This window comes from Phymastichus coffea, unplaced genomic scaffold, assembly GCF_024137745.1.
Source record: "Phymastichus coffea isolate CEN01 unplaced genomic scaffold, Cenicafe_Pcof_1.1 PCOF00203, whole genome shotgun sequence".
Classification (NCBI taxonomy): Eukaryota; Metazoa; Arthropoda; class Insecta; order Hymenoptera; family Eulophidae; genus Phymastichus; species Phymastichus coffea.
In genome coordinates, this window is record NW_026707014.1 from 25,717 (window position 1) to 44,655 (window position 18,939).

The 18,939-nt window shown below is 38.8% G+C and overlaps 3 protein-coding genes and 1 long non-coding RNA gene across 10 annotated transcripts; 2 read left to right on the plus strand and 2 right to left on the minus strand.

The window, feature by feature from the left end:
* The first annotated feature begins 1,077 nt into the window (after window positions 1-1,077).
* On the plus strand, window positions 1,078-5,226 carry LOC131673888 (4'-phosphopantetheine phosphatase). The gene is made up of 12 exons (XM_058952251.1): window positions 1,078-1,330; window positions 1,627-1,921; window positions 1,998-2,181; window positions 2,253-2,345; window positions 2,411-2,573; window positions 2,647-2,837; window positions 2,907-3,184; window positions 3,272-3,424; window positions 3,483-3,570; window positions 3,641-3,845; window positions 3,916-4,243; window positions 4,312-5,226. The coding sequence occupies exons 1-12, from the start codon at window positions 1,222-1,224 to the stop codon at window positions 4,649-4,651; spliced, it is 2,427 nt and encodes an 808-aa protein (XP_058808234.1). The 5' UTR covers window positions 1,078-1,221; the 3' UTR covers window positions 4,652-5,226.
* Window positions 5,227-5,655: 429 nt separating this feature from the next.
* Window positions 5,656-9,642, plus strand: LOC131673883 (G-protein-signaling modulator 2). Its single transcript, XM_058952239.1, has 2 exons — window positions 5,656-5,850; window positions 6,198-9,642. Exon 2 carries the CDS (start codon window positions 6,608-6,610, stop codon window positions 8,396-8,398), a length of 1,791 nt encoding a protein of 596 aa, XP_058808222.1. The 5' UTR covers window positions 5,656-5,850; window positions 6,198-6,607; the 3' UTR covers window positions 8,399-9,642.
* A 1,255-nt stretch (window positions 9,643-10,897) lies between these two features.
* LOC131673891 (uncharacterized) lies at window positions 10,898-11,331 on the minus strand. Its single transcript, XR_009302755.1, has 3 exons — window positions 11,248-11,331; window positions 11,078-11,177; window positions 10,898-10,999 (listed from the first exon to the last, which is right to left on the minus strand). It is a non-coding gene; the product is annotated as an uncharacterized LOC131673891 (long non-coding RNA).
* A 3,338-nt stretch (window positions 11,332-14,669) lies between these two features.
* Window positions 14,670-18,937, minus strand: LOC131673885 (uncharacterized). 7 transcript variants are annotated; one of them, XM_058952241.1, is made up of 6 exons: window positions 16,353-16,446; window positions 15,457-15,590; window positions 15,323-15,401; window positions 15,153-15,244; window positions 14,984-15,083; window positions 14,670-14,915 (listed from the first exon to the last, which is right to left on the minus strand). In XM_058952241.1, exons 2-6 carry the CDS (start codon window positions 15,505-15,507, stop codon window positions 14,818-14,820), a joined length of 420 nt encoding a protein of 139 aa, XP_058808224.1. In that variant the 5' UTR covers window positions 15,508-15,590; window positions 16,353-16,446; the 3' UTR covers window positions 14,670-14,817. The 7 variants fall into 7 exon arrangements, with proteins under 7 accessions (XP_058808224.1, XP_058808229.1, XP_058808230.1 ...); XM_058952245.1 differs by lacking the exons at window positions 14,670-14,915; window positions 14,984-15,083; window positions 15,153-15,244; window positions 15,323-15,401; window positions 15,457-15,590 and adding exons at window positions 16,096-16,288; window positions 16,555-16,646; window positions 16,713-16,791; window positions 16,859-17,831; window positions 18,712-18,935 and having other exon boundaries at window positions 16,353-16,452; XM_058952244.1 differs by lacking the exons at window positions 14,670-14,915; window positions 14,984-15,083; window positions 15,153-15,244; window positions 15,323-15,401; window positions 15,457-15,590 and adding exons at window positions 16,096-16,288; window positions 16,555-16,646; window positions 16,713-16,791; window positions 16,859-17,940; window positions 18,712-18,935 and having other exon boundaries at window positions 16,353-16,452.
* Window positions 18,938-18,939: the final 2 nt, after the last annotated feature.

The window sequence follows — 18,939 nt, forward strand, 5'->3', positions numbered from 1 at the left end:
AGTGTTGGTACTAAATAATCGAACTAGATATTTTTAGTGATGTTACTAGAGTTGCGATTCGTGTCCGTATCCGTCCGTATTCATACGTAGCTATGGGACCGGGGTCTATGGGACCGGGGTCTAAGTAGTCCCAAACAGTTCTTGAGAAGTTCTTTCTCCCTCACATATACGTTAGAACAAAAATCACGCTTGCGTATTGTCATATCAGCTTTTAGTTAAAGATCCACGGCCAGTTAAAAACTAATATTGGATCTTAGTTGGAGAGTCACTGCTATCCAGTTAAGATAAAGATAGATCAATGCTACTTTAAAAAACTTGATTTCTCTTTTTTACAGAAGGGTATAAATTATAATTTTATTATTTTTAATTGGTACAAATTAAAGGAAATCTATTAGCATTATTTTTTTCATAAATCCATTTTTTTTCCAGGAGTAAAGTTCTTTTATTTTTTTTTCGGTTTTACAAGGGATTAAAATTGTAAAATTGCTATCTTTAGATAGTACAAATTCAATTAAAATGATAATCTTTCTTTATTTCATCAAAATCAAATATTTTTGCGCCAGAATCATGATTTTCAAATACTTTTGTTATGAGTTCTATTGAGGTTGGTGCGTAGTAGCAACTGCACATTGCGCAATTGCAGTATTGAGTATCTGCGCAGCGCACACATGAAACTTTAGTCTAACTCCATAATAATAATTTTCCACCAGAATATGCGCAAAAAATATTATCAAGGCTACTCTAAAAAACTTGACTTATATTTTTTTCAAGAGGAAACAAACTATAATTTTCATATTTTTAATTAATATAAATTAAAAGAAATCTTATATTAGCAAAAATATTTGCATTGGTTTTTTGTTTTGAAAATCTAACATTTTTGTCTTAGAGGAGTATAGATTTTCTGAGATCTCGTTTTTTTGTTTTTTTTTCGATTTACCGAAGAACACAAATTGTAAATTTATTTTTAATTGATACAAATTATATCGATGCTAATTACGTATCATTTTTTAGGAATATTAATTATTTTCATCTCAGGGTTTATCCGGTGACATTTCGAATATAGTATTTAGTCACAGCTGTGCCGCGCAGCTGATCGTATAAGAATAATAATAGAACTACGATAAATAAGTAAAAAAAACGTACACGCTACATAAATAAATATATAACAAAGTGAAAGACAGAAAGAGATTACGAAGTGTAGAGTGCATGTAGTCATCAGAAATGGCAGAATCAACCGATGAGACCTTTCATCCGCAAAGTATTAAATTACCTGCTGCAGTCGAGATTTTCGCTAATCTCAAGAATGCACAGAAATTTGCTATTGATATCGGTATGTTTTATTTTTGTGTATTTTATGAATTTATCTGATTTTGCAACTACAGTAACCCACGAAAAACTGTTTTATTTTTATTTTTAAGGTTACCGTAAAATTTTTATTCAATTTTTTTACATTTCATTAAATAAATAGTTTTTTTTAATTTTCAATAAAATAAAAAAAATTTTGAATAGATCATTTTAATAATCATCAAAGTAACATTTGAGTTATATGTTTGTCATTAATGATAAATTTTTATTTTTCAATCTAATAACAGAAGCTTATATTATCATGAAATTGCTTGTCTATAGGTTTGTCTTTGACTAAAATTGCCTATTACTCAACTGTGAAATATCGCAAGGCTTTGTATCAACTTTTAGAGGAAGGTTCAACAATGGACGAAAGTAATTATGAAAATTTGTACCAAGTATTTGAAGGAAATAGACTACATTTTGTTAAATTTGAGACTCGTTATATTGAAAGTTGTTTGGATTTCGTTAAATCCAATTTGGTTGACATTGAAAGATTTCAAGGTACTAGTATTCCAGTGACAGGTGGTGGAGCTTACAAATATGCAAATCTCATACAAGAAAAGCTGGGAACATCGTAAGTCTTAACTTGGTATATACCACACATTTGTATGATATTTCTTATCTGTTGGACTAAAATGTATTGTTTGCAGAGTTGATAAGAAGGATGAAATATGCTGTCTTATTAAAGGCTGTAATTTTTTATTAAAAAATATACCTGGAGAAGCCTTTGAATTTGAACGAAATGCCAACCCTGAGTATAAATTTCAAAAAGCAGGTCCAAATATTTTTCCTTATTTATTGGTTAACATTGGAAGTGGAGTTAGTATACTGAAGGTAAACTAGTTAATTTACAAGATAAAATTAAGCAATGGATCAAAACCAATAGATACTGTTATATTTATTAGGTGAAATCAGATAAAAAATATGAAAGGATAGGAGGTACAGCTACAGGAGGTGGCACATTTTGGGGACTAGGATCTCTACTCACTAGAGTGAAAGTAAGTATTTTTAATCATTAAATAATATAAAGTATGTTATGTATTATAATATGATGGTTTTATAGAGTTTTGAAGAACTACTGCAATTAGCAGAAACGGGAGATCATCGCAATATAGATATGTTAGTCAGAGACATATATGGTGGGGACTACTCTTTGCAAGGTCTTGGAGGAGAAATTATTGCTTCATCTTTTGGAAAGGCAATGGGTTGCAATAGAGCTAAGTCAGGTAAATAAACTTATTTCAAGGTATTCGTCTACTGTACTTGAAGCAATGTTTGCTAAAATCAATTTTATTTCAGGTGAAAAAAAGTTTTCAGAGGCAGATATAGCAAGAAGCTTGCTTTATCTCATTAGTAATGACATTGGACAAATAGCTAGTCTTTATGCCTCTTTACATAATATGAATAAAATTTATTTTGGTGGCTATTTTTTACATAATCATCCTCTCTCCATGTATACCATTTCTTATGCTATAAATTTTTGGACACAAGTAAGCACTTGGGCAATTTTTACTTTTTATAATTTTATGTCACTTATTTCATTTTAATATTACTTTCAGAATAAAGTGAAACCTCTTTTTCTTCGACATGAAGGCTACTTGGGTGCGATAGGTGCGTTTTTGTGTGGAGGTGAAGGAGAATCAAATAAAAGTTGGTTGGAAAATTATGCTGGGTCATCTGGTTTTAAAACCGATACAATAACTGCAAATTTTGGTATTGAAGTTGATCAATTAGAAATTGATCAAGCGGAAAATACGGTCGCATTCTGCCCATTATTAGTTGATCCTACTACATATAATCCTGACACAACTGACCTTGTTCAGGATAAAGAAGCTAGGTAAAATAAATAAAATTGAAGTTAATTTTAAACTGAAAATATCCATTACTTATTTGGCTGTAACAAATTTTTTATTTTGCATTTCAGAGATTACTGGCTAGCTTGTTTTGAGGAATCTATAGATACGTTTATCACTAGAGCTATTAACAGCCAGCCACAAAGTCCGACTGCAAAAGATCGAGCGAATAAACTGAAAGAAAAGTACATTAATCGTTTGCACTGCCTTCACAGACATCCATTGTGAGTAATACGTTTCTTACTTTGAAATTGGTGAAAATCTCACGTCATTTATTTTCAGTGCTTACGGTACTTTAACAGTGAGAACACTTCTGGATACTATTGAACATTGCATGAAAGAGTTTGACTTTCCAGATCCATACTTACAAGTAAATATCTATAAAATTTCATCGTGGAAAGCATTGAATTGATTCATGAAATCTATTACTTGTTTTTTAGCAAAAAAAAGGTGAAAACGAACAAGCTTTTAAGTTCTTCGAGCAAAGACTGAATGCAGTTGATCAATTAGAAGGTGCTGCCAAAATTGAAGAACTGATCAAAGGTGTACTTACCGGTAATATATTTGATTGGGGTGCAAAAGAAGTTGCATCGCTACTGGAAACATCGTCATTTTCTTTTGAAGATGCTCAAAGTAAAATACCTGGTAAATCACATATTTAATTATCCTTTATTTCCTAATGACTTAATTTTTTTATAAATATTTTTTATTGTAGAGCGGCCTTGGCTGCAGGATGATCTTGACGATTGGGCGAAGAGGTTGCTCAAAAAACCGTCACACAAATGTGCTGCAGTGTTTATAGATAATAGCGGTGTTGACGTGATTTTAGGAATCTTGCCTTTTGTACGAGATCTGCTACAGAGAGGAACAAAAGTTATTTTGTGCGCCAACTCGTTACCAGCTCTCAATGACGTTACGTATCCAGAATTAGTGACTATACTGAGAGACGCATCAAAATTATGCAAAATTATTAAAAGTGCTTTTGACGATAATCGACTAATGGCTATGGAAACGGCGCAAGCTGGTCCATGTTTGGATTTAAGGTAATTTTCGATGTACAGTTTAAAACTAACTTAATGTATTGACTTCTGAAAATCGTTTTCCTTTGTAGCCGATTGAATTTAGATCTATGTATGGCAATGATAAAACACGAAGTTGATCTTATAGTGATCGAGGGTATGGGTAGGACTTTACATACAAATTTGTACGCTAAAATGAAGTGCGAGTGCCTGAAACTCGCGGTAGTGAAAAATCGTTGGCTTGCCAACCGCCTCGGTGGCGATATGTACGCTGTGATATGTAAATACGAAAAAGAAGTCGCCAAGGCAGACACACAGAACCGATCGTCTACTGGACAGTGCACTTGTGAGTACCTGAGGAAGAGCAGTGCAAAGAACGAATTTTCCATTTCAACTGATGAAAATAGTATCGCTAGAAATGACACCAGTTAACTCGTTTTTATAGAATTATAGTTTGCATTTTTTTTTTTATTTACTTGACTTTATACTCGGATGATAATTTTATACTTATTTTCTAATGTTATACGTTTTGGTGAAATTATTATTATTTTTCTAGTTACATTTGCTTGACTTACATTGACACTGAGTGTTGATACATATCTTTGTTTACTTTGTTGACATTTTCATAATTTTTTAAAATGAAACTATTGAGCTAAATTTCAAGACAATAACTGTTTAATCAAAATAAAATAAAAATAGAATGAAATGAAATGTCACGCATTGTACTATTTAAATTAAAAATGTACAGTTACGTTGTGATATATCAAGCCTTCTTTGCCGTACTATGTAGAAAATTCTAATTGCATAAAGTTCAGTCAGTGTATAAGTAAAGTAATGAAATGGACTATAATTAACTTTCAAGTAGTTGTTGATAAAACGACGCGATGAAATTTTTAAATTAATTTTAAGTCATTCAACCAAATGTCTTAGTGAATTTATAATACCCATGTTTTCAACTTGATAAATATAATTTTGTATATAAACTATTGTATTTACTATTGATACAAAAAAATAAAACATATGTAAAGTAATAAAACTAATGAAAATAAAATTATTATTACAAATCTAATCTAATTATTTATTACTCGTATAAATTCAGTGAAAACTTCTCAATTATGTCTTCAAACAAAGAAATTGTTTTCTATGTGTCAACAATTAAGATAAAGATGAAATTTGCATATGATTTTTATCTACCAAAAGTTTTTAACATAAAAAACAAGCATATATGTCCACAAATGAAACACTGGTGTTAATGTAAGCAAACAAAGATTTGGAAGAAACTGCAGAAACCGCCAAAACGTTCAGTGTTTGCAGAAGGGACGAATATTGACCGTACGTTACATATATTCGGGCTAATACTAATACCTATAAACGAGCGCGCGCGAGCCGAATTGACCAATCAGCGTTAAGGCAACGGTAAGGGCTAATGACTCATTACTAACGAGGGAGGAGTCCCACGGCGGCGAGTGCGGAGGTGGAGACGATCTAGCCGTTACACATTTTCTCCTTGGTGCGACGAGAGAATTCGTTTTTTATTTCATTTCATCATAGACGTAGATGCTGGATTTTCGAGAGTTTCTCTATCTCAACGGACGCCAACCTAAACCACCAGAATCGTCGATGGCTGAGATGTAAGTAGAGTGGTGGTCTGGGTGTTGGTTTGACGTTAGCTTGCTCTAAAAAGACATTTTCGAGTAGTCTTTCAAAAATTCAGTGATTTTGAAGCACAGTGGTTTTTTAAAGACATTATTATTTCAAGATTTTTTGACTCACTTAACACAGCTTAGTGAGAAAGTGTTAGATCGTGCGGTAACTTGTTCCACTCTAAAGTTGTAGGTATAGAAAATAATAACTATTTGTCACTCTTTTTAAAGATTTCTTTTATTTTCATTAGTAAATTCTCCCTCATTAATAATCTTCAATCTTTATATAGCAACTAATGTATAAATAAACTAATTTAAATTATAATTATTTGTAGATTGATCAATACTTATATATTCCTACCAAGACTGGATACTATACAAAAAGGCAAAATTCAAGATCTTCAGAATTTATCTGCAGAAGAGAGCTGCAAAAATGTCAGGTGCTCTTTTATATAAACAATTATTTGTTGAAAGATATTAAAGCCATACAGTGCAATTGCATGTGCCAACAAAGTACTTTCTTCCTGTAATTTTGCTGAATCAAACAATTACTGAATCTACTTAGGAATTTGATATATAGTACATTGAGATATTTGAATGCTTAAAGTGTTCTGATGAATTCAAAAAGCAGCCAATTATTATTCTAAAAATAGTACTTTGATTAAATATTACAAATTTTGTAATTACTGTGCTTCTATTTGGTTAAAGTAAGTTGCTTATTAAAAAAGAAAAACCAAAATAAATTATGTCTTTGAGTGCTAGTGCTGAAAACTTAAGCTCAGAGCCCCAGATGAGTGGTAGCGACACTAATATGTGTTTGGAGTTAGCTTTAGAGGGTGAACGCCTTTGTAAGGCTGGAGACTGTAGAGCAGGAGTAGCATTTTTTCAAGCAGCTATCCAAGCCGGTACTGATGACTTACGCACACTTAGTGCTATATACAGCCAACTAGGAAATGCATACTTTTACCTTGGAGATTATGTTATGGCCATGCAATATCATAAACATGACCTGACATTGGCAAGATCTATGGGAGACAAGCTTGGCGAGGCAAAATCTAGTGGTAATCTTGGAAATACACTGAAGGTCATGGGAAAGTTTGATGAGGCCATGATTTGCTGTAAACGACACTTAGAAATTTCGAGAGAGATTGGTGACAAACTCAGCGAAGGAAGAGCTTTGTATAATCTAGGTAATGTTTATCATGCCAAAGGTAAACAGCATGGTAGAATAGGCCATCAAGGGCCAGGAGAGTACTCTGAAGAGGTGAAAGAGTGCTTGCAGCAGGCTGTTATGTATTACCAAGCTAATTTGGAGCTGATGAAAGAACTTGGTGACTCTGCAGCCCAAGGTAGAGCATGTGGAAATCTGGGAAACACGTACTATCTGCTGGGAGATTTCCAAAAGGCTATCTACTATCACAATGAGAGACTCAAGATAGCCAGAGAATTTGGTGAAAAGGCAGCAGAGAGAAGGGCCAACAGTAACCTTGGCAACTCGCATATTTTCTTGGGTGAATTTGAGAAGGCAGCCCAGCACTACAGACGCACCCTGGTTCTAGCTCAGGAATTGGGAGATCAGGCGTTCGAAGCACAAGCCTGCTATTCTCTCGGGAACACTTATACCCTTTTGCGTGATTACCCTGCGGCCATCGAATACCATTTGCGTCATCTGTTGATTGCTCAACAATTGAAAGACAGAGTGGGAGAGGGCCGAGCATGCTGGTCCTTGGGAAATGCTTATTCCGCCATGGGTAATCACGAGCAAGCTCTTTACTACGCCAAACTGCATCTACAGATTTCCAAGGAATTGGGCGATACGATGGGTCAAGCGACGGCGCAAATGAACGTCGCCGACCTCATGAAAATGCTCGGCATTGAGAAGAGCGACGATGACAAGAAAAATCTGCTGAATATGACGCCAATGAACATCACAGCGTCATCCCCGGGAAGATACCGTCTTCGTCGTAAGTCCATGGACAATTTGGATTTGATAAAATTGACGCCGGATGGTAAGTCAAAGGAAACTGAGAAACGCAAGCAGAAGAAAGACAACGACGATGATGAAGAAGACAACTTTTTCGATTTGCTGTCTCGTTTTCAATCCGGCCGTATGGACGATCAGCGCTGCGTTCTGCGCACTAATCAAATCAAGAAGAGCGAGAACAAGGAAAAAGACAAGGACGAGGACGATTTGTTACAATTGATCGCTGGCATGCAGAGCAAACGTATGGATGAACAACGTGTGACTTTGCCCTACCTGCCAGGTTTGAATACCAAGGAGAACGCAGCGATTAAGCAGGAGGACGATTCGTTTTTGGAGATGTTGGCCAGGTGCCAAAGCTCCAGATTGGAGGACCAACGTAGCCCACTGCCAAATTGCCCGGTGCTCAAGGACATTGACGAGCAGGAGTCGCAGAGTAACGACGACGTGTCTTCTAGTGCCACTGTACCCGAGGAGGACTTGTTCGCATTGATTCAGAGGCTTCAAGCTGGACGCATGGAAGATCAGAGAGCTAAGGGACCCATTAATACATAAATCAGTTGCTTAGCTTGAGACCATGTATATTTGTATATAAGAACGTAGGGTGCAAAAGTCTCGGGGTGTCTACGAATCGTTTCAGCATAAAGATTTTGAATATGTATTCGACTATCGTCAAGTCCATGCACGACTTTCTCATTGACAAGTTATATTGCAGTAGTGGATTATTAAGTAACGAATCAGTATTGAATCTTGACACGAATGCGATTGATTAACTGTTGTTCTTGTTTTGCAATAAAATTTTGATAATATAATTGTATATTTTGCAGTAGACACCCTGAATTATATATTACGATAATTAAACTGCAAGTGCTAGCGAAAATTCGGATTGTGATATAAGAATCTTATCGGAGTACAACCGAATAAATGATTGTTTTTATTCTTTTTTTGTACTAGAGAAGTTATTTACATTATAATTATTTTAATACTAGATTATTCTGTATTCATTATGATATGGTATTTATTTTTTTATCGAATATATTTAATTGATAGGAGTTCATAGTTTTTTTTCTTTTGTAAGAAAATAAGAACAAGTACAAGAAAACAGTGTAATAAAAAACAAAACGTTCTTTCCGAAAGTACTGGCAAAGTTAATATAGATAATGCAGATTTTAGAAAAATTTGCTTAGATTGGTAGATGAAAAGCCTAGAAGCTGTAACACTCAAAAGCGTCATGATAAATTTCCCAAGTTTGGAAAAATCTCTCGCTGTAAATATAATCTTCTACAAACAACAAATAAACACTTGTAAATAGAATTAAGAAAAATCGAAAGCGTCATGTAGTAGCTTTTTCTCTCCCTCTCGAAACAACTATATATGTACCAGTACGTTATGTACTTGTGTGACGTTGCTTATCGCGTTGTTTTTGCATCATACAAACGTGCGTGCACACGTACACACATATGCAAACAAATGTATATTATCTGGCCTAGGAAAAAAAATTCGAATGTGTCACTAATTAAGCTTTTGAAATTAATCTGAGCAAAGCAATGGCAATTGTAGCAAAAATATATCATTGCCTTTGGAGGCGAATTTCGGCATAAACAAACTTATTCGTTATAGTATTATATGAGAAACATGACGTTTACTCTTCGATCCTGTTTTTTTCTCCATTAAGTATTAATGCTACTTCCTTGTAAGCGGGGCTCTTATGTATACGTTTTAGTATTACCCAGGCAGAACATTTATTGTATTTGTACCAAGATTCAAAATCTATTAAAGTCTTGACTTTTTTTTTAATCTACAAGATTGATTTTGTTTAATTATTGATATCCTATTTGCTTGAAATAACTTGATTTACCTTCTAATGTACGCACGTAATTCTGAAATAATTAATTCATTGAACGATATGAAATAACTGAACTTATTTTATTTCTCTATTCATTTGCTGTATATTTGATATTAACTTGGAAACAAATAAAAACGCTTTTTCATACAATGTACTTATAATAATAGACGTAGATAGCAGTTCTATAGATACGTCAGAGTCTCGCTGAATTTACCAGCTGCGAATAACGATAGTAGTGATGATTAAAACAGAACTTTTCAGGCATCATAGACCGTCTCGACGTATGCGAAAAATTTTTTTAGCTTCTATTTTTTCAATCTAGAATGCTCACATCGCTGTATCCGTGTCAGCTGGAGGCGGTAATCGTTTATACGTTCATGTTAACCATAGCACCACTCTTCTCGCTATCTGGGACAGCGTGCGATTCATTTTTTTTTTGATCGCTCGTATGAGCTTGGATCGATGAAAAAAAAAATGTCGACTAGAAATAATGGCCGTCCGTTCGAGCATCGAAAAACTAGTGAGACGCAATATTCGCAATGTTCAGTTATTTCATATCTTTCGTGCCCGCGTAGACAGGCGCAAAACCGAATCTGCGTAATATTCGTGAGCTCTCGAGTGATTTGCGTTCAAGTCGAAGTTGCGCTGGCATGGTCGACGAATCGTACGCAACTAACGAGCCGAGGCGCGACCAAGAAAACGCAGTTGCGAAGCGCGATGCGGCTTTTGCTCTTCGCGTTGTGCGAGGTCGAGTGCTCGATTTGGCTCGCAACGAGGCAGGTGGTCGGCTAACCGACAATTCCATCAATAACAACGCTGCGATTAGATTTTTCTTATTATCGAACGTTAACAGCGGTGACAAGGGGTCCGTCCGTGGCACTTGCTACATTCGGCTCAGGCGCGTCTCTTCGCGATCGATAGCTAGCGACTTTGAATGTCTACGCGTTCCGATAGCCACGGGCGACCGGGTGGAGCGACGCCGCGAGATATACGTCGATCATTGCGTAGGACCAACGGCGGAGCATCGCTTACAAATTTTAGCGGACCGTGTTCGCTTCAGTGGCAGGTTCGACTGGACAAATCGCAAATTACACTCATTCTCATCCGGTAGACGAAAGATCGACACCTGTTATCTCTCGGAGTTGCGTTTGTTTCCATGTACTTAACAAACAAAATAGCTAACATGTCTTTCTCATATTCTGCTGTAGCAAACGTTTACGCGCGTGGTGTAAATCCCATCACGAGTCCTCCAGAGTTGGATAGGTAGCAGTTCATCATCAACCTTCCCGTATCGTTCATGTCCCTTCCGCCTGCGGAAATATAATTGGATGAGAATGGTTCGTCGCCTGCAATCGACGACCACGTGCAATTGGCGAAAAGTCGCTCACTCGGTTTGCTGCAAATCGGGAATACCCTTGCCACGGTGTTAGTGTCGGCGGGTATGCCGATCGTGCTCACGTCCGCGTTGATCGTCCTGTCGCTTTTTATCTGGAAAACGGTAATCCGCGCAAGTTACACCGAGGTGCGCATGTCGATTCCGCGAGATCAGCATACTCACGACGTTATGCTTGCGCATCATGCAGTTGGCCCACTTGTGGCTGGCTCGTTGTCCGGCACCGCGCGAGCTCGCCGTATCACCTCGATACCAGCTGTGAACGAACGAACGAACGAATTTGACCGTACGAACTCGCGGGCGAGCTTTGAAAGCGCGAATCGGGATGGTAGCTCACCGGCATCGAGTCCGCTTTCCGCGCCGCAGTTGGCCTCGTACCGGTGCAGAGGATCCTCAATGCTGGGCGCGAAACTGGCCTGCAACAGGTCGACGCTCCGGACAATCGATCGGCGCACCGGGCGAGCGCGCGCGACGAGTTCACTTACCAGGATCGCCGGCAGAGCCACCACGAGCTTCATCCTGGTGATCAGCAGTGCGCGTATCGTCTAACAAGCCCTTGAACGGCTGTGGAGCAATCGCCAAACGACGAGACTCGGGCCGTATTTATAAGCGCCGATCGTTACGAAACGCATAATTGCAATGAGTGCAGCGAAAACATAGCTGTTTTGCTCGCTCGCGATGCAATTAAAAACCGAACTTCTGTCGACTCGCTCTTCCGAGCGGAGATTCCGCGCCGTGGGGACAGCCGCACGCAGATCTTTATCGAGACGGGCTCATAGAAGCGCTGACCGTGCGTCGCGAGATCCAGCGAATCCGAGCGGCTTGTGTGTCGGCGATGATGACGAATAGCCACGACGAGTCTCGTCGACGAAAACCGGTCTGAACTCTCTCGTGCGTCAACCCGTTTGTCCATTCAACGCCGCCATTCCTCGTCATCGGCTTTGCCCGCGAGTTTCGCTTTATCGCGTGCTTCGTTGCGTGCAAAAGGGCGTGCGCGTGTCCCGGACGACCAAGTCGTCCAACGACCAAGGAGCCCGATCCGATCTGAAAATTGCCGCGATACGCGAGCCTTTAAACGCGTCGATCAAACGCCGTGCATTTTTCGTAATATAATCTGGCTCCCGACTTCGCCACTGCAACATCGTTCCGAATATTCTCGCGTGTCCTTCCGCTTTTAATGCTTGTAAGGTACCAGCGAGTTGGATCAATCGACTTACGTAAGCTGCGACAAAGCGGAACACAAAAATTGGAGCCACACCTCAGTTTTTTACGCTTGGATGTATTACATCAAAAAAATTGTCTGATAAAATATTACATCATACCAATGCGACTCCCCAAGCAGACACCTGGTTTCTTTTCTTCTTTTCGCTTTGATAACCCACACATCGCGTGATATATAATTCCGCGAAACCGCGCTGTCTTGTGTATTTTCAGGCTCATTTTCTCAGGTAATTCCAATGAATCAGCGCGTGTGAATTAGGTCGATTTTTTTAACAATAACAACACGCGCAAGGACTGAGAAAAGATTTCGAGCGTGATACTCGGGATCTTCGCGAGGTGAATCTCCTTCGCCCCGACACCCGAATCCCCTTCGCGAACAATCGTGCACGCTCTTGCTGTACGATTGTACATTTCCGCAATTGTGTTTCCGCGAGATTACAGAGAGAATGGTCGCCAAGTATCGATTATTGCTGACTGAGATTATGCATAGTATCGTCGCGTGGGCGCCAAGTAATGCATCTTTCCGCGTCTTAACGCCGTCTATTCGAAAGCTCCAAAGCTCGCAGAACTCTTGTCGCGCGCACTTTCAACGTGGAAATACATATATTCGCGATATACAAACACAAACGGAATCACATTCAGTGAGTCATGGTGTACCATTGAGTTTCGCGCATATCCAGATGTCGCGATTTTTAGTGGTCAATGCCGAAAATCCATGAGAAATTATCTCATAGTTGGACGACGCACTTAGGTATTTCGACGTGCTGCACGCGAATTTCGATAGTAAACAAATAAAATGAACGTGAAGAAACGTATGAATGATCTCGGTGAAATTCGGATGCCACGCATTTGCCATTAGATAACGAATGCGCACGGCTGCTTTCAGAATTGAATAGCGTTGGATAGAATTTGAGATGTTGAGATTGAAATGATAAAGCACGCTAAAGGCGGTCGATAAACGGAACCGTTCGACTAAGGTTGCAATATCTCAAGTTCTATTCAAGATTTTCCAGATCCGAAGCAGTTTGTGAGACGATTCCAGATCCGCTCATTTGTGAACAAGTCATCATCGAGCTCGACGTCTAGCAGCTGCAAGTAACTACGATAAAGTGCACTTGGGTGGAGCCAGTCAGCCCCGTTGCCCACGAAATCCCCCTCGTTAGCTCTCAGGCCAATAACAGCATAGCACGGGGTCCCGCGGTAAAAATTAGAGCAGCGCTGCTCCTTCGCTGCTCTCGCGAACAATCGAACCGTGGCCCCTTGGCCAGGTTGCAAAATCAATAATGCAAATGCCGGACACTCGCAGCGATCGTTCAGTGATAAGCCGAGACAGTCTATAATTGTCGGCCTCCCTCGCGTCCTCCTGTACACCTTTGCCGCTGTCCATCGTCGCAAAAGCCAGCTCTAACGTCGAGATTATCGAGGTATGCCGAGGGTCCACTTATATACGCGCACAAACCCCCGCGGAGCGCGCCTAACGATGGAGGGGCGCGGCCTGATCTCCGGCCAGCGCGACGCCTATACTCGTATATATATACGCGTAGCCCCGTCTACATTGTCGCATCACTCACTGTGTCGCGCGCAGTCTTCGATTTCGCAGCCTGCTCCATATCGCCTCGGATCCACTGACCACTGCAGCGTTGGACTGCAAGCGCTAGACCAGAATTAAGGCCACACCTAGCCTCGCGTTCCGCTCACATCCGAATCGCGTTCTCGCAACTGTGTCGGCCGAAAAATCGCCAACGCCAAATCAATACGTTTCGCCTTACTAAGCTTATCTTGCGCGTCGATATTCGTACGCTCGTCTTGAAAAAATCGCTTGAAAAAATCATTAGATTACTATGTTCAATACGTACGTGAGAAAGAAAGAAGAATCGGAAGATTTCATTCATTTTCTCAAAAAGCATTTTGATCGATAGGTCACCTGTCAAATTCATTTATTGGAAAGTCCAATAACTTGACATTTGATTCGATCTTTAAAGTGTATAATAGTCAAAAGGCTGTGTCGCAAATCCTTTCATAATAGATATCACGCAGTGATGTTTCTTTTGTTTTTTCAATTTTTCTAAGATACATAAGCTTTTCTATTGATTCATGTCTATCATTTAATTATTTATACGATCATTAATTCTATTTACAGGATTCTAGCGCGTGAAATATTTGAAAATTAATTAGAAAAATAGTCAATTGCTTTGATTATCTGACAGACTCCTCTCATAATATTTTTCCATTAAGGCAAACCATCGTGAACTAGTTTCACATTATTTTGATTCGATTCAACAGGTTCGTCTCAAAAATATACTTTTTGTTTCCATTACGTGTCAACAAAAATGAGGGATTTTATATAAATATTGCATGGGTCATGTAAAAAATCGAAATTTTTATTTCATCTTTCATTTTACAAGCAGATTCTTTCGAGTAAAACAAGGCGAAAACTGTTTAGCATTAGTCTTGTACAAAAATTACAAATTAAGAATAAGTATGGGAAGATTTGTATTTAAAATAAAAATTTTATTAATAAGACTTTCGTGGAATCAGTGACAGAACTATTTGGTACTCTCTCAAGTAGCAGTTCATCATTCTTCTCGCAACTTTTTTCTTATCTTTGCCAGCTATAACGAAATTTCATTTTAGAATATCGGAACGAACGATGTGCCTGAAAAGCGAATGGAATACTTACTCTTTGATTTGCATACTTCGAATGCCTTTAGCACTGAGTCGGTGTCAGTGGGAATTTTTATGGACATTTTGTCCATATTGACCGTACCATCTTCCTTGATCTGTGAAGAATACCCATTTAATGTACAGACGAATGACGAAGTGCTTAGCTCGTAACAATTGATACTTACGACATTGTGTTTCACCATCATACAGAAAGCCCAGCTGCTCATTTTGTCGTTCTTAGGAACAAATTTATGTTTTCTGACCAATTCAATCTCAGCTACAAACATTCAATCTTTCACTTAAAATCTCATCTCGGAACATTTTTATTTGAATGCAATGACTTTTTACCACTTACCGAAATTAACTCCATTCTCATTAGCACAATCTTCTTCCATTTTAAGCAGGTCATCATTGATATTCGCCGCGAACATCGCCTAAAAGTATGAACAATAAATATACGCGCTTCCATCGCACAACGCACATACTCACGAAAGTAGCTGGCAGAGCCACGCACAGAAGTAGAGCTACAGCAGTCCTCATCTTCGAAAAGTACTTGGGCGAATGCGCTGAACCAATGTTTAGTGGAAACTGGTAATTGATCGCTCGAGCAGGTCGCCTTTATACTTTTGAAACGAGGCATTAACTATTGTAGACACGTACACTGGAAGCTTTCAGGATTGAAAAATGACTGGTAATGTTTGTTTGGTTAATCGATAACCTTTGTAACAGTCGCCTTTTACGCAACGAAGAAAATTTGAAATATAAGGAAAACTTTGTAATTGATAAGATTGATCAGACGCTTGCTACTTTTTTTTTCTTGTTTTCGAATACTGATTTTAATGTGACTTTCACGCATGCGATGTATTTTACTACTGCAGACAAGAAATATTGCGAAACACGATGCTGTTATTCGGATGATAAAATAAAACCGAATTATATTCAAATCAGTGCTGATTTTAATGTAACAGGGCGACGATTGAACGACAAATCAATCCAATAATTCCAATTACTCTCAAAAGCAAATGACATTTCGATGGAACAATGCTCAATTTCAGGTGGTCGCATCCTTCGAATCTCCTCGCGAGCTCTCAAGAAAAATACATTGTGCAGTCTACGAGGAAATTGTCGACACGATAAAAACTACGTTAATTGTAATAAAAACAATCGATTTATTAATCCTTAGTGTTAACTCAGTACAAAAATACAATCTCGTTCAAAAGTGACGACTTTTCTAGTTGTTATTGTGGATCCATGACGATTATGTCCGTTCGCAAGAGGCAATTCACGATCTGCCTCGCGGTGTCGCGAACATTCGCGCCGACTATCGAGAAAAATCGATGTGAGTTGGATCTGTCAAAGATAATCTTGCTTAGACAGTTGCTTACCGAGAGTCGCGCATTTGCGAGCGGCTAGGAAAGATCCCGGGTCATCGGTGATCAACACGTAAGACCCACTGTCATGGTTGATCGTACCGTCCGCGTTCATCTGAAACAACAGTCATGCGCCCTTGTCTCACGTGTTGCGCGATAACCTACAATAACTCGACATTATTGTAGGTTATCACGCGTGGATCGACACAGAACTTACGATCCTAAATTTGTTTAGCAAGCAGCCGGCAAACTTTTCCAGGTTCTCTTCCTCGTGGATTCGACGATCGATCCGAGCCATTTCCAATTGATCTGCAAAAGCGAAAATTACTACGATTACCCGAGTCCTTTCGCATTCAGAAGCTGCTTCAATCTCACCCTTAGTCACGCCACTCAGTCGAAGGCAATGGCTCTGCTGCTGTCTCAGGTCGTCCATGGCCTGTCTCGTTATTATACTCTGAAAAATTCAACGAAAACCGTGAGCTTTCTCGCTGTCGGTCGCCAAGCGTAAACAATCATCTCACGAGGATCGGCGAAAAGTAGAGCGCCGTCAAAAGCAAACAGCTGAAGAATGTCATTTCGTCGCGAAGATCAGCGAGCCTGCGTTACGTCGTCGAATGATCACCACCCGGACCATGAATCAAAACTGTGTGCTCTTATAAGGAAGCGAGGCGACGAGCTCTTGCTTTTTTGTCATTCAAAACTGCATCCGTGCATATAGTGGGGATACACCGCCTTCCAAGACGGCGATTGTCATACAACCCTCCACTCGTACACGGACTTATCTCTATACTATATGTATATACACGCTGTATTATATATACGTTGCTTGCTTTATTATTGCTTTTACTGCATTCAAGCTCGAACTAATTGTTCGTGCACAGTGATATGTTTTACGTATAAATGCAGTGCAAATCTCTGGCAAAAAGAATTTGTTTTCTTAACCGATAAGCCACGCGTCTTTTTCTCTCAAAGAGACAAAAAGACACGTGTCACGCGAACATATCTAGAGCCAGTGTTAAACTTCCACCCGATAATAAAACATTTGCCACGACTAATTGCAAACAGCTATGTCTGTCGCTCTGCGCGAATTCGGCGTGTAGGTTAATTATCACGCATATAAATTGTCGATAATAAGTGTAAACTAGAGTTCAAGTGTCTTAATATTTGTTTTACCCATAGGCATGCTAAGTGCTTGGAGTCGAGAAACGCAGTCCAAGCCAAATTTCGCGGGGCTTTCAATTAGCCGACAAGTGTTTTATTATTAGACCAAAGTACAATGATGAATATTAATTGCTTTTAAAAAACGTTTATCAAATACTTACATAATAGTGTAAACATGCGATGAAAAAGCACAACACTTTCTTCCGTATCATATGCGGTTAAATTACCGACATAGTTATCGATCAATAATGTACCCAATGAGGTTTTCACCGGAAAAGTGTTAACGTCTGCCGGTTGACTCAATTTTCAGTAGCTTAATTGACAGTCTAATTACTTTAATTAAAATAATATGCTCCGTTAATATTCCAATTACTCGTGTGTCTGTTCTCGATACGTGGACAACTGATTAAATGACTGGTTATTCTAATTGAAGCCGGATTTGCTGTATACAACTATAATGCGTTTATATTTGTCCCTAATTACCGAAGCCATTATAAGCTACCCCGTCGAGACAAATCTGACAGATGTATCTTATTTTCAAGTACTGCACAAAAAATGGACAACTTATTCATATCTTTCAGATTATTAAATTGCGTCATCCGCACCAAGACGAAAGAACATTCATAGATGGAACCTGATGAAAATCATGTCATTACGATGACTTAGAAAAGTCAATTACATCGTACTCGGAAGCTAGAAGTGAAAGGTTACAACATTAGAATTTGCGGAAACAGTTACACGACAATTTTTTTTCTTTGCTGCACTGCACCTCATACTGTCATGCAGCAACAACTCCTCTGTAAACGATAATAAAAAGAAAAAAATGTTCTCAACGGTCATAAAAGTACACATACGGTTACAACGCAACGTTGTGGAGACACACACACGCTCATACACTGCACGTATGTATATAAATTCATAAGAATCGACGAAAAACCGCATAAAGCTTCCCCCTTCTCTTCTTTTATCCGGTAAACATCAAAAGAAAGCCACTCTCGCGCGCGAGTTGCATGAATATACACGATAAAAATAATGTCCAATCAAAGAACGTTCAACCTGCAGTGAAATAGCTCTCTCTCTCTCTCTCTCTCTCTCTCTCTCTCTCTCTCTCTCTCTCTCTCTCTCTCTCTCTCTCTCTCTCTCATTTTCCTCGTAATAAGTACACACCACGCGTTACGATGTACAAAGTGAAAGCATTGTGCGTTTAATTGACCTCGTGTGCTCACGGCGACTTTAGATCGCTCTCTTTTTTTCTCTCTCTCTCGTACTTCGACAAAAGTAAATAAATCCACACGACGTTGAACTTAATCGCTTTGTTATTCGCGTATCTGATCCGATGAAGCCTTCGATCGATTGTCTCGCTCTCTGAAAGACGTTGCTGTACGGTAATTACGTAAAGAACGCGTAAATTTAGCCCACGACCGTTGAGCTACTACTGATG